The 15,818-nt window shown below is 41.6% G+C and overlaps 1 protein-coding gene across 5 annotated transcripts in view; it reads right to left on the minus strand.

The window, feature by feature from the left end:
- LOC310965423 (paxillin-like) overlaps window positions 1–495 on the minus strand; it is a 28,247-nt gene extending 27,752 nt beyond the window's left edge. For all 5 annotated transcript variants that reach the window (XM_083939016.1, XM_083939013.1, XM_083939015.1 and 2 more), the window contains exon 1: window positions 308–495. In XM_083939016.1, the coding sequence (XP_083795142.1) occupies window positions 308–320 (13 nt within the window). In that variant the 5' untranslated portion in view covers window positions 321–495. The remainder of the gene's footprint in view (window positions 1–307) is intronic.
- Window positions 496–15,818: the final 15,323 nt, after the last annotated feature.

Consider the following 15,818-nt stretch of genomic DNA (forward strand, 5'->3'; position numbering starts at 1 on the left):
TGTTTTACTTTACAAATACCAGCTCACGCGCTGATTTGGCTGATTATCGCAATGATACCAGTGCTTCCTTATGTCAGCACGCGGGGCCTTTCTTGGCTCGCGCTGAAACAACTTAACCTACCTGGACATATGCAAGTATTTTTCCACAACAACCTCCTTTAAAACAAAAAAAGAACCTTCGGTCGGTTAAACATACAGCTAACGCCAGCATTGTGTCTTTTGCGCAAACAATACACACTCACATGCACACGCACACACACACGCGCGCGCGCGGTGTAAATGTTGCGTTCACGGGCAGCGAACTTACCTAAATCATCCATGTTGGCCGGAAATCGTTCCGCTGCTGAGAACCGGACCGGTCCTCCTCCGTCGATCACAGCTGGACTGTTAGCCGCCGATTCAAGCTCCCAGTCGCTGGTTCCCCGACCACAGCTCTTTCGCTGAACGCAGTGAAGTTTTCAAGTTCCCCTGCTGCTCGACGAGCCTCATACACACTCCCAAACACACACATGCACGCACACACATACCCTGCTGCCCCCCTGGAGTCTCCAACAGCCCACATCCAGCCCCCCTGCCTGCCCACCAGCCCCTACACACAGGGACCAGCGACATCTAGCGACAGAGAGGTGGTACCGAGCACTCAACACACCATACTTGATTTAATGGTCCAACAATAACAATATAAAGTAGTCACACTATTCCAGTAGTGCACTAGTGGATTTTCCACAATATATTTGCATTAATTTATATTAAAGCCTAATTGTAATATAAGCTACATTATGTATGTGTATAATGTGTATAGCTTTTAGATATCATTTCTCGCATTTCTATTATTGTATCATCCATCCAGGGCGGCCGTGGCTCAGGGTAGAGTGGGTGTTTCCCATCCCAAAGATCAACTGTGCGATCCCTGGGTTCCCCGGCTCCTCTGGTCCAAATTTCGGAGTTTCCTTGGGCAAGACACTGAGCCCCCTGCTCACAGGGTGAACCTGTGCATGCATAAGTGTGTCAGCTAAATGAAATGTAATGTAAATGTAAACCATCAAAAATTGAGAGTCTGCATTTCTTTGATTGTGGGAGGAAGCCGAAGAGCCCGGAGAGACCCCTGCAGACACAGGGAGAACATGCAAACTTCCCATTCGAACCAAACTCCATGACACCACAGCGCCTCCCATTGTATTATACTATATTCAGAGGCGGATAAATGCACAGGTTGGCCTAGGCTGCAGCAGGGGCCCAGGATTGGCCAGATTATTTTAAATTTCTTTAATTCACCTCACTGGGAAAAAAAACTTGCCTCCTAATAGGGCCCTTAGAAACGTAAAAAAAAAAATGAAGTCACTGATTGGATATGTTACACATTTACTCAATCAGCTGCCATCATGTGGCTGGGTTCACAAGGTCAGTTTTGTTGTCAAATGATAGTCACTCACTGTTACTAGACAGTATAGTGGAAAAATGTCAGAAAGGAAATGTGATCCCTAAATTGACAGAATTCTCCAAGGTTGCGGACTCTTCATCTGTTCTAGTGGTTTTTTTCTGATAAAGCATGATTAATAATGTGTGGGTACGGACAAACAGTAGCCTAGGGGCCCATGACCACCTTAATCCGCCACTGACTATATTATAATTAATTCAATTAGCTCCTTATCTATTTTCCTAGCCTATCTTTGGTCTCTTCCCTCCTGGGCATCAATAAAGTCTAATCTCATACTGCTGCAGCTAGTTATTATTACTACAAGATAATTTGATGCCCACATCGAGTTCAAGCCAATTGGACAGGCTCTGTCCACTTCACACACATCATGTAAATAAATAAATAAATAGATAAAACCTGTCAAGGCCCAGATCCAGCACCTGCTTATGCTCAGGGTTGCCCCCATATTCTGAAAAAAAACACGGTAAACCTTTAGTCCAGTGGAGAAAACGCGATGCAGTGCACTAATGGGTGCCTTTAAAATGAAGAAAACACCAGAAAACTTTCTATGTGCTGGTTCTCCACTGCATGTTGCTGGTGTCTTTTTAATTTTTCAGCCCCTGCTCTTCAGATAGCCTGAACCTAACACCCCTTTTGCTGACACTTGGAGGTTCGCAGTTTTACCATTAATGCTGTTGAAACAAGTTATTTTTGTGTTTTATTATAGAACTCTGTTGACATTTTTCCCATGTCGGCATTCACTCTGATTTCTGATGGTTTCTTTTTGCATACACGCACTCAAGGCACTTGATTTACCCTACGCCATTGGTGAAGTGTAAAGACATTCACACTGTTAACCAATTCTCTTCAGCCGTTCTAAAACAGAAAACTGTTCTCTTCTAGAACACCCATCCTTCCAAATGGGAATGTCGAAGATTCTCTCATAGAACAGGTATAAAGCTTGTGCATGAACACACCTGGAGCATTATTTGCACCAAAGTTTGTCGAGCAAAGGCACGTTGAATAACTGTTAACTGTTCATAACCAAATAACAATTAGGAAATGGAGGATACCACAGCCCTCAAAGATTTTGAACGCCTTTGCTACGCCAATGATTATCTCCTCTGCAAAAACAAGATCCTCCACAAAAAAAACAAAGAACTAACCAGAGACAAGGAGGTGTTGCAGAAAAGGATGAATGACCTGACGGGCCAGGGCACACAGGACACCAGCTGTTACCCTGAAGCAACGGATATCGATGAGATAGATTTCCAGGAGCCTAGCACCACCCCTGGAGATTGTGAATCCTTCCGCCGGGCCAACGAGTTCCTCACCCAGAAAAACAGTGACCTTAGCACAATAATATTCAAAAACATAAGAGAAATGGCGGTTCTTCGGAGAAAAATCACTGACCTGATCAGCCAGAAGACACAGGTCTCCAGCAGTGGCTCTGAAATATCAACGGCCACAGGGTTTGCTAATGAGCAGAATCGAATCCCTCAAAGCATCGAAACTCAGACTGAAGCAGCTCACAGCTTCGGTGAGCCGCAGAAGTTGAATGCCCCACTCGAAGGTGTAAAGGTGCTTGAGGAGGGGCAGTGCCAGGAGCAGGACTTAGGGACTGAACCAGACAGCCGTTCAGTGTGGAGAAGGTTTGTCAGGTTTCTTATCCCGGGATGGAGGAGGCGCTACTCGAGCAGGGAGACAGTGGAGTATGTGGAGACTGGGGAGCATGCCAGAGAGGAGACACAGAGGAGGCCGACTCTGTGGAGGCGGTTTGTCAATTTCTGCACCCAGAGATTTAGGAGAAGGAGGACATAGAAGGTGACAGTAGTTGGGTGGGGCGTGCACAAGAATGAGGAGTGATTGTAAACAGCTGGGGCCAATATACTAATGATCTTGTCCTTCCTCTTCCCTAGGTTCCTTCCAGTTTCCTTGTCATTGCACAAACATCTGCTGAACAGAAAACAAGAATAAGTAAAGCAAAATAAAAAAATATTGCATGCATGCACAGTTATTATTCATCCATTCAAAAAGATTGAAAACAACATATCTCTATAATGTGTTTCAATATTTATAGCATATTGGGTTGTTTATAAAATAGGGAGATTGTTTATATTTGTAGCATATTGGGTTGTTTATAAAATAGGGAAATTGTTTATATTTGTAGCATATTGGGTTGTGTATAAAATAGGGAAATTGTTTATATTTGTAGCATATTGGGTTGTAGGGATAAGTGTTTATCAATGAATTATCATGAACAGTGGATAGGAACAAACAAGCGCAAATTTTCTTTCTGCTCCTTTGCGAACATGAAATATGTAATATTTATATTTGTGTTACTCTTATATTGGGTTGCAATATACTGCATACAGTATATTGCTTTTTTATTTCTTTTTAACATGTTCGAAATAAAGAAAGAAATTTCATTCATTCAAACCCCCAAAAAACAAACAAAAGTTCAAAGCGTTCATCCGCACACCCTCATAATCCAATGATAAATTAGTTTATATGCTGACAACAATAATGGAGGAATAAAGCACAGGATTGTGTTTCATTAGATAACCAAAGGCACAATGGATGTGAGGCATAGTAAGCATCAAAATCAAATATCTAATAATCTAATCAATCTCATCAAGTTGGTTTCAAAGCCTGAACAGATTGATTTCTGTTTGCTAAAGCTTTGGATAAAATATAAACAAATGAAAGAACATGTAGGCTTGCAGTGTTATTATAAGTTACTATGCTGTCTGTTCTTACCAGTTATTTAAATGCATTCACGGACTAACAACTCAACAAAATGACAGTTGGTTGTAGGTAACCATGGTTTCTGAAACCTGTCACCTGTCATGGCATTTGTACAAGGGGAGATTGCACAAAAGTCTCTGTGTTAGACATTTAGATGTATAATGTCGCCATAGTGCCATCTGTAGGTGAATTGCCATCATTATTTTTGCAGGATTACCTGGAGTTGCATCTGTCATCTCATGTTTGCTTGCAACTGCACATTCCAGTTGTGAGAGTCGCCATAGCTTGAATAATGTCAGATAAGAATTTGGCATACAAATATTTTATATATCTTCTTTTTTGTTTGGTTTTAGGATTTGACTGTATTACTAAAAGGAGGAGAAAATTCAAATACATTCTAAAAGGGTTAGCCTTATAGCTCGAATCCTGGAAAAAAAAGTTCTACTTTTCAGGAGTAATGAGCAAAAAAGTAATCACAACTAGTTTGGCCCATTTGCCACTTTTACTCTTTTTTTTGTTTTTGAGATATCCCACTAAAGAGCCGATAAACAAGACCAAACACTTAACCAATCAAACAAGATCAAAGATTAAAAAATAGAGTTTTAAAAAAGGAGCCAATCGCCTCTTCTGATCGGTTTCATCTAATTAAAAATGCATTGTTTTAACCAATCACTGCCTGTTTGGGTTGATAAGTTGCCTGGTGACAGAAGTCAGGCATGACAGAAGGCTCATAACATAAACAGGATGTCAATATTGATACAATACTTTGATGGTTAATTAACTCAGTCAGTTCAAACTTCTCCGGGAACCATCACCTTATCGTGGTAGAGAGGTTTGTGTGTCCCTGTGAACCTGAGGGCTATGTTGTCTGGAGCCTAGTGCTCCTGTTAGGGTCTCCCATGGCAGAGTGGTATCAGGCGAGGGGCCGGACTAAGAATGGTTCACAAAGACTTAATGGACAAACGAGGAAGAGGAAGAGAGACCCTATTTTTGATCAGGATATGTCCTTCGATTCTCACATAAAACTAACAACAAGGACTGCATATTTTCACCTGCGTAATATTGCAAAAATTAGGAACATTGTGTCTCAGAAAGATGCAGAGAAACTTGTTCATGCATTTGTTACTTCTAGGCTGGACTATTGCAATTCCTTATTATCAGGCTGCTCCAATAAGTCTGTTAAGAGTCTCCAGTTGGTCCAAAATGCTGCAGCTCGTGTACTAACTAAAACAAATAGAAGAGAACATATTTCTCCTGTATTAGCTTCTCTGCACTGGCTACCTGTAAAATCTAGAATAGAATTTAAAATCCTTCTCCTTACGTACAAAGCTCTTATTGGTCAGGCTCCGTCGTATCTTAAAGAGCTCATAGTACCGTATCACCCAACTAGATCTCTGCGCTCTGAGAATGCAGGGCTACTCGTCGTTCCTAGAGTCTCCAAAAGTAGAATGGGAGGCAGAGCCTTCAGCTACCAAGCTCCTCTCCTGTGGAACAAACTCCCAAATGTTATTCGGGAGGCAGACACTGTCCCCATATTTAAGAGTAAACTTAAAACTTTCCTTTTTGATAAAGCTTACAGCTAGGGCTTACGATGAGACTTTATTCTGCTTAATTATGCTGCTATAGGCCTAGTCTGCCGGGGGATAATACTTTTCCTGATACTCTGAGCTTCTCTCCTCTCTGTCTGAATCATTCATGTCCCATCAATGCATGTTACTGATTCAGCTTCTTCCCCGGAGCTGTTTGTGCTTTGTCGTCTCGCAGGTCTCTGCTGATCGTGGTGGTGCTTGCTACTATGGTCCTACATGACGCTTCCTGCTGCTATTGTCACTGTTACTCATATATACTATCACTAGTTTAATAAACTATAAAATTTGTAGCTGTATCGTAGCTGCTATTGCCACTACTCATCATTGATCATGTTTGCCACCATAATTATTATCATTTTCATATTCTGTCACCTTAGCTGTGCTTGTTTCTACTATTCTGTTGTATTAACTGCCTTAATATATACGTTATATTCACATTACTATAAATATTATAGTTACTGTTAGGCTTTGCTTGCATCTCTGGAAGTGTGTCTGTCTCTCTCTGTCCATCTGTGTGTCTTTTCTCTCTTTCTCTCTCCTTTTCTTCCTCCCCAACCGGTCAAGACAGATGGCCGTCCTCCACAGAGCTGGGTCTGTCTGACGTTCCTGCCTGTTATAGGGAAGGTTTTCGTTGCCACTGTACTCTACAGAGGAATTGTTGGGTCTATGTAAATCATAAATAAGTCATTGAGTGTGGTCTTTACCTACTCTGTAAAGTGTCCTGAGATAACTTTTGTTATGATTTGACACTATAAATAAAATTGAATTGAATTGAATACCCTGAGGAAGCCCGGGGCCCTCGTCTGGAGCCAGGCCCAGACGGAGGGCTTGCCGGCGAGCGCTATCAGTTAGATCTGGTGGGACTTACCTCCACTCACAGTCTCGGTTTATGGAACCATACACCTGGATAGGGGTTGGACCCTATTCTTCTCTGGAGTTGCCCAGGGTGTGAGGTGCCGGGCGGGTGTGGGGATACTCACAAATCCCCGGCTGAGCGCCGCAGTGTTGGAGTTCAACCCAGTGGACGAGAGGGTCGCTTCCTGAAAACTGTTTTATGTGCATATGCACAGAACAGCAGTTCAGAGTATTCGGCCTTCTTGCAGACCCTGAATGGAGTACTGCATGGGGCTCCAGTAGGGGACTCCATAGTTCTGCTGAGAGACTTCAACGCCCACATGGGCAATGATGGAGACACCTGGAGAGGCGTGATTGGGAGGAACAGCCTCCCTGATCTAAATCTGAGTGGTCGTCAGTTATTAGACTTCCGTGGTAGTCACGGATTGTCTATAACTAACACCATGTTCGGTTTGAACATAAGGATGCTCATAAGTGTACATGGTAACAGAGCAACCAAGGCCAAAGGCCGATGATCGCTTTTGTGATCGAATCATCTGATCTGAGGACATATGTTTTGGACACTCGAGTGAAGAGAGAGGTAGAGCTGCGGTCAGAGGATGGGGGAAGATTCTAGACAGACCAGGTAAGCCCAGACGAGTAGTGCAGGTGAACTGGGAACATCCAGAGGAGGCCCCTGTCCAAGAGATCTTCAACTCACACCTCCGGCGGAGCTTTTCTGGCATCCCTGTGGAGGTTGGGGGCATTGAACTGGAGTGGGCAATGTTCAGAGCTTCCTTTGCTTTTGCAGAGGCAGAGCTGGAGGCTGATGGGGAATCATTGTCAATATCTCTGGTGGAAGTCACTGAGGTAGTCAAACAACTCCACAGTGGCAAAGCCCCAGGGTTTGATGAGATTCGTCCAGACATGCTGAAAGCTTTGGGTTTGGAGGGGCGGTCTTGGTTGACACGTCTCTTCAACATTGCGTGGAAGTCTGGGACAGTGCCAAGGGAGTGGCAGACCCGGGTGGTGGTTCCTCTGTTTAAAAAGGGGGACCAGAGGGTGTGTGCCATACAGGGCTATCACATTACTCAGCCTCCCTGGTAAAGTCTACTCCAAGGTGCTGGATAGGAGGGTTCGTCCTATAGTCGAACCTCAGATTGAAGAGGAACAATGCGGATTCCGTCCTGGACGTGGAACAACGGACCAGTTCTTCACTCTCGCAAGGATCCTGGAGAGGGCCTGGGAGTATGCCCATCCAGTCTACATGTGTTTTGTGGATCTGGAGAAGGCATATGACCGGGTCCCTCGGGGGATGCTGTGGGAGGTGCTGCAGGAGTATGGGGTGAGGGGGTCACTTCTGTGGGCCATCCAGGATAAAGAGGCTTGGGGTACCATGCTAAAGCTGCTGCCCCCGCAACCCGACCCCGGATAAGCAGATGAAGATGAGATGAGTTCAATCGTAAAATATGTTTTTGTTAATACTGAGGTCATCAAGTGTAATTCAATTACAGCTGATCACATTCTGGGGCGTTTTGTAAAAGTAGTCCTTGAATTTAAGATATAAGAAGGAAGAGTTTGTAGGCTAAAGTGAACATTTAGACACAAATCATACCAACTGACTAGCCCATTCACATCATTTCTACTTTAGTTGAGATCTCCAAAGTTACCTGACCTCTGAAAACATATGAGTATTAAGCCTGTGAATGTTCTCATTCTCCAGGTCATCGTTATCCCCAAAGCAATTTCAGTCAAAAGCAACTGGACTTGTCGGACCAGTCCCAGCCTGGTCAGATGCGTACATGAACTGATGAGTGGCAGACTCTTGGATGAGAGTGGAAACCCAGTCCAGTTGCTTTTGAGTTAAATTGCTTTGGGGATATGAGTAATAAATCATGTGCCAAATGAGTTTGACCTGATAGTAGACATGACCAACATAGCCTAGTGTATCACTGTAAAAAAAAAAAAATCAAATATTACCATTAATTACTGTCAATAACTGTCACTGTTATTATTATTTACTATTATTTGAACGTTTTTATAATTACATACACATTTTTATAATGTAGATATGTGATGGTTTAGTAATGTTAAGTTAAATAACACATACATGTGTTCTTTTACGTTCAAAGAAAAACTGTACACTGTAAAAAGAAAATATATATATTTTTTAGCTCTGTAAGTTTTAACAAGAATGAGGAAAGAACAAAACCCCTTTTCGTCACAGCTAAAGCCACCCTGTTTCTCTGAACACACTCGGCACAGATCTGCAGTTCTCACAGAAAATGCACCCATTATTTCTAAATGAGGTAGATGTAATGCCACTTAAGAACTGTATTAAATCTCAATATAAACGCGAGAGAGCATTAACTGCAACATCAGCACACTTAAAAATGCTTCCCCTGATCAATGATTGGTGCAATATTCCTATAATATTCCTACAAGGATTTACAGTGAGATTATAGTGACCTTCCAACATTATATGTTTAATTTTAAGGTATGACATTATTGTTGTTCTAGTACATATAATATGTAATATAACTCATATGGTCCATACTTCAACAGTAAATAAACACTCTTTTAGAATGTTTTTGTTTGAAACAGGAATGCTGTAGCCCACAGGTTGAGTAGTTACAGTAAAATCAAGATAAACCTATACAATTTCTCCTCTTGTCTCAACTGGATTGAATTAGGATTTTACTCCATATCTGGCAAGTAAGTTAAGTCATTATCCTCAGAAATGTTAATGCCAAAACTTTATATGCTTATTTGCCAAACTACTTATGTGTGGAGTCGAGAGAGGAAGATAACCAGCTAATCACTATTTTCACCATGTCTTAAGATAAAAATGGCAACAGACATTTTAAAGGAGCAATACAACAACCTGCAAGAGGAAAATGACCAATATCAGAAACTCATCAACCAGCAGAAGGATCATTCAGTGTCTTTGGATGGGGAGGTAACGTTAGACTAGATGGACATATGCTGTGTTATTTTACTGTGCGTTTCATTTGAAAGTTTAACCAATTGTTTTAACTCAGTTGACTATTATTTCTGTTGCAATTGAGGTTTACTTCCAACTGTATTTTTGGTGAGATATGATGCTATGCTCTATAAGTAGCCTAGTAGAAGTCACAGTAATAACAGTAGAGTAGTAGCAGTAGGCTAATAGCAGATGTAGTATGTGGTGTACTAGTATTTTAGTGCTATTCTTTTTGGATCAGAAAGAAAATGGTGAGAAATGTACAGTAGCTGGTGTAAGCATTCAACCAAATCATTCTGTGTTATCATTCATTCAATATCAGATCCAATCAGCTGTCTGATGACAATTTAGCCTCTAGGGGGGAAGGGCTAGTATTTTAAGCTTGCTGGTGTAGGCAGGAGAAAGCCAGGCCAAGACTCCTTCCTCCGAGCATTGGTCATTGTTTACAGACCAATTAGCAACTTGAGATTCAAGAATGGCTTTGGGATTGAGAGACTACATTCCTATGCTGAGTCTGTTTATAGAGATTATCATTCATTTAACAACACATTGGATTGAAAATGAAACAATGGCAAGAAAGGAGATGATTATTAACTTCAATATGAGTAAACTTACACTCATATTTGGTGTAGGAATTGTAGAGTTGTAGTCCCATTGTTGTGCTGCACTGTTTGAAATGGCAGGGGACTATGTATTGAAGGGGCTGTGGTTTCTTTACTATCAAGCACCCTTAAAGCTGAAAGTCAGCACTTAAAATGAATAGTCAGTGTTTAGTTATAAATTCAATGTGCAAAAAAGAAAAATGTATCACAGTCTGTACATCAGTGCACTGTATGTATTGTGTCGTCTTGCCTGTGTGGCTCCAGATAACTGTGTCAGAGGGCAAGATTCAAGAGAAGTTAACAGTCCCAGGTGGCCTTCTGAAACTACAAGGCAAACACAGCCGCCACAGGAAACACATCCGCATCTTAGAAAACAAACTCAACCAGGTAATAGCGCTTTAAAAATATTTGCTTATTATTCACGCTACAATGTCAGCTACATTCAAGTCCCATCAGTAGGCTACCTGATAATATAATAAAATAATTTGACATTTTGGGAAGCACTCTTATTTGCTTTTTTGCAGAGATAAGAAGAATGATACAACTCCCATATGGCTGTTAAATATTAAGTTACAAGTTTCAATTATCTTAGCTTAATTTAGCTTAGCGTAGAATACAGACTCAAAGCACAAGAGATAGTCCAGCAACTAACACCCCAACATGTTAGTGAGTGTTAAGGGGTCTAGGGGTTTAGTAGGGGATCATAGGACCCTTTTTCCCCAAAAGGTTCCCATGTTCCCCGGTCGCATAAGCCTCTGCCTTTGCAGATTTAATTCAGCATTTTGTTAGGGCTAGAGGTTATGGTTAGGGTTAGGATTAGGGTCAGGGTTAGGGGGTAGTGTTAGGGTCTACATAGGCCTATTTGCCGGTGAATTTGGCACTAATTGTGGAAAAAATGACAGGCCGGGGAACAGAGGACACTTTCTGTGAACAAGGGGGCACATCAGACTTTTTTCTGAAAAAAAGGTCCGCTGTTCCACGATCACAAACATAGCAGGGAATATAGGACCTTTTTGGGGAATAGTGGGGAACATCGAACCTTTTTTTAAAAAAAGGGTCCGATGTTTGTTGGATGGATCCCCAAAAAACAACAGTGCAGGTCTTAATGGGCTGGAACGATGTGATGCTGTGTGGTGAAGCAATGAAAACAGATGACAGATGAACTCTAACCTCTAAATAACATGAGCTTTAGAGGTGCTGTTATCTTCAGACTGAGCACGGCTAGCAGTTTCTACATTTCCAGTCTTTGTGCTAAAGCCAGCAGCTAAATCGCTGCTGGCTTTAGCTCATCAATCATCTTATCTAACTCTTGGAAGAGAGAAAATAAATATTCACCACAAAAATTCAAACTATTCCTTTATTACAAGTCCTAATTTTAAACTGACAGCCTCACACTCACACTTAAGCTCCTAAACAAGAACTTTGTCCATATTTTGCCCTATAATGCCCTGATTTACAGACATGACTAGTCTACATCTATGAATAGTCCCAGATTTGAACCTCATATCTAATTATTCCCCTGCCCTCTGTAGGACACAATTAAGTTTGACGAGTTGCTGTGCAGCAACATGGATTACCGCAAAGACATTGCTCACCTGCTTCAGCAGAAAGGCTTATGGTGCAGTATGGAAAAGAAATTTAACAGACAGCTGGCTTCACAGCAAAACATCACAGAGAAACTGGAGAAGAGGTTCAACTTTGCTTTCCACCAGAGGTAATTCACGTGTTTGAGTGCATGTGGAAAACATGCAGGGGAAAAAGGCATTTGATGCGACTTTGTGTTGTTCTACAGGACTGAGGCTGAGACCCGAATGCAGGAAGTAAGGGAGTGCATTGCGGTGGAGACAGCTCAGTTCTTCAAGAGAAGGATGCAGCTGAAGGCTGTCATCACCCATGACACCAAACTGCAGACTTTCATGCAGACCAAGTTCCAGGAAATGATTCCTTTGGACGAAGATGAAGACTCCAAAAAGAGAAGTATGATATTACTTTTAATCAGGGCTTAAACAGGAGTGGTCTGCATCTTCAATTAATATATAATGTCATGTTTATCAGACACAATGTGACTTGTTAAAGGGATATTTTAGAGTTTTGAAGTGGGGTTTATGAGGTACTTATCCATACTCGGTGTATTACCTACAGTGGCGGTCTGATAGAGAGATACACTTACACTGATATTGATTTTTATTTTTAGGTGGGCCTTTTTGTAGGTGCATGGCTAAAATACATTTAGCTGCTGCCCCCGTTCTTAATTCTTAGTTTTCAGTTTGTAGTTTCCATGCCTGTCCTGTCTATTTCTGGTTGGGCCGACCACCATCTGCTGTAGGTCGACACTATCTATGAATAAGTACCTTATACTGCACCACTTCAAAAAAGCTGGGGTAAGGGATTATTCCCTTTAATAATCCGTGCCCTGTATTTAATTCTTACAGGGAAACAGCAGCAATATCAGAGTGGGGTTAAGAAGCTGGAGATGTACATTCAGGGACACAGCACGTTAGTGGAGGTCACCGGAGATAGAGACCTGCGTCGGATATGCCTCATGTTTACTCAGAATGAACAGAAGAATTTTGCTCATATCAGCTACATCAACGAGCTGCATTACAGAAGAAACATGCTGAAGAACTGCACCAACAAGATGAAGGCATGCACATATGCTGTTGACACTCACAGACATAATTTAACCTAGTGTAATTTATTTTTATACTCATGTGTTTCTCCTTCAGAGTGATATCTTGTTCCTTAAGGAAGAGAACAAAGGACATGATGAGCAGATTAACAGCCAGCTGAAGGATCTAGAGGTGAGTCTCGCTGTCTGACCTATGCAAACAGTGTATACAGTAAACCAGTCATTGCTGGGGCTGCTTTTGTTATGTTGCAGTATAGCTGACTAGGATTATAATGACACAATTATTGTATAATGCTAGGTAGCTCACAATAAACTTGGATCCAAGTAGTTCCCTAGTAACACGTTTTTCAGACACAAACCATGTATCTCCATGATCGCAAACGCGTAAGGGACTAAAAACCGTCTTTCTTTGCTTCTTTGCATAAAAATTATTTCTGACATTATCAACTCCATTTTGAATGGGTTTTATGACATATGGATTAATCTAAAATGACCTGAAAATCGTCGGATGTAGAGATCTGAGTTACTGACCCTACCTTTTTGAGATCATGCAACTATCTTATACTTATATACAATATACTGTCACATATGAAAATATCTCAGTCCCCTAATTTCAAATTTCATCATCATTAAAAGTTCTGTATGTCCCCACGTCTTTTTAAATTATAAAGCAGACATTACATTCATTTCCCGGCTGCAATGATGATGCAGAGATACAGAGAGTGCAGATGCATAGGACCCAGAAACACTGACCGACTGAGCTTTTTTCGAGAGGGTGTCTTAAAGACACAGGCGCTAACACTGAGTGTTTCAGACAGAGGATGAATACAGTTATATTTAACAACATAAAAAACATTGTTTTTTTGAACATTTAAGCAAGCAAACATGTTCAGATGACAACTTTGAATAGAACAAGTTGATATTAAAAAGTTACTTGCATGACATGTACAGTAAAATCATTGTTTGGGTGTATTACCATGAATTGGTTTCCCTTTGGTATAATATCATCGAGGGACAAAAAGGCTTTGATTTAGCAATGTTGCCTATTAAAATATTGTATATCCCGGTGTTTGTAATGAATCTTAATGGCAAAGCTTTGTCCAAGATATATTGTCAATATATATTTTTATACTTCATGCAAAGATTGAGTAACCTTGGTTCTCAAAATAACAGATACAACTATCTTTTCTTTTTCTCCTGTGTCTTTCTGTGCTGTAGTGTGAGTTGGAGAAGTATAGCTGTCTGTCAGACTCTCTGGAGAAGCAGTGCACTGTGGTTCAGAGGACTCTGGACCAGCTGACGACTGCCATCAGCAGCCTTTTAGACGAGATAATGAAAGAAGATGTCATTGTCAATTTTGACAACATCACACACTACACCAGTAGGGGAACTCTTAACCTCCCAAATCTGGCCCTGAATATGCATTTTTCACATTTCAACCCCCCTGTTGTCACATGCTTTCTACTTCAGGTATCCTTGAGGAGCGTATTAGTAACCTGCTGCTCCAGGCCAACAACGTGGAAGACAAGCAGCTGGAGCTGGCTCCTGAGAACATGCTGTTGGCCAACTCAGACTTGCTACCAGGTATGAAACACCTTTAGCCCTGCAATGAAACTGAACGATAAAGTTTCAGAAAAGTGTGATAGTGTGATAGCCTTCTTGACCAAAATGAATAAAATATAGGAATCCTAATAGTATCTAGTAATAGTTCACTGTATCTGCATTTGTTACAGAAGTCGAGGCAGTTGTGGAAATAGAGCGTGTCAGGTCTTCCTCGCGCTCGCTCAAATCCGCCTGATCAGAAAGAAAATGATGCCGTCACATCCTTCCTCTTTTTTTTTCTTACACATTTCTGATGGCAATAAACAACTCATTACAGCATCATATCCTCCTTCTTTACTGTATTTAGCATACAGTATGGTCATTTTTCCATTCATAATTACATTTTAATTGCATAAGTCATATACTGAAACAGCCTGTGTTGTATCTGACAAGGGGATGTGTCAGTATTAAAGCTGCATTCAGTGTTTTTTGGCCACTTGGGGGTAGAGGAACACACAACAAGCTGAAAACACAACATTTAGCATATTAGCAGCTGATAAATTGTTATGGCTGATGTGTGCCAGGAGACACAGAGCAACATTACCAATCGTTTGGAGCCATATTTCTTGCCACCTGAGGTAGGTCCAACATTCAATCTCCTTTTCATTCTGTCCGTCAACTACTGAGGGAAATATGCAGCTCTTAAGCTGCTAAATTATCCACTATGTTCACCAGCCAGCTGCCAACTTTGTCCATCTGCTGTTTGTTGCTAGACATGGGTGTATCAGAGCTGTTTTTGGGCTGCTGCTGCTGCTGGAGGTTAACCAGAGTAAACTTTGTGGACCATAAAACCAAATCAAAGAGCTAAAACGTCTTTGCAGAGCTGACAGGAACTGCAGAGTTGGCCGATAATGCTCAATGGGTGAACTCTTTCACAATATACATTGTTATTTCAACCAACATTAATAAAAAAAAATATTGATTAGTGCAGCTTTAAGATAACGGTCATCCAGCAGTGCTAGCAGGTACGACTAAGGTTAAAGGTGCATTGTGCTGTTTCTCCCCAGCGCCCAAATTTCCCTCTTTTAATGGCCACAGTCTGCTCCTAGAGACAGGTTAAAACAGGGCGCATGTTGCAAGCTCAAATGTCCAAGTTGATCCAAGCAGTTATCCCCTCACCGCTCCCTACATATCCTCTCCTCTCCAGAAGGCAATATTTTAGTCTGGGGGGTTGACAAGCTGGCTACTAGCTGCCAACAACCGGGGATTTTCACCCCCACATAACCCCACCAAAAGTCTGGCAAGTGGGGCAGGTGAGGGCGGTTATAGGATCACTTGGCGGCATCCTATTGTGTGCCCGCCCTCCGAAATTCACAGTATAGCATTACCCTCCTCACATCATCACAGCACTAAAATAACAGCAGGGCTTTGTCTCACTAAAGCCCTGCTGTTTCAGTAGCCAAACATTGTAATG

This window comes from Echiichthys vipera (assembly GCF_963691815.1).
Source record: "Echiichthys vipera genome assembly, chromosome: X".
Taxonomy (NCBI): Eukaryota; Metazoa; Chordata; class Actinopteri; order Perciformes; family Trachinidae; genus Echiichthys; species Echiichthys vipera.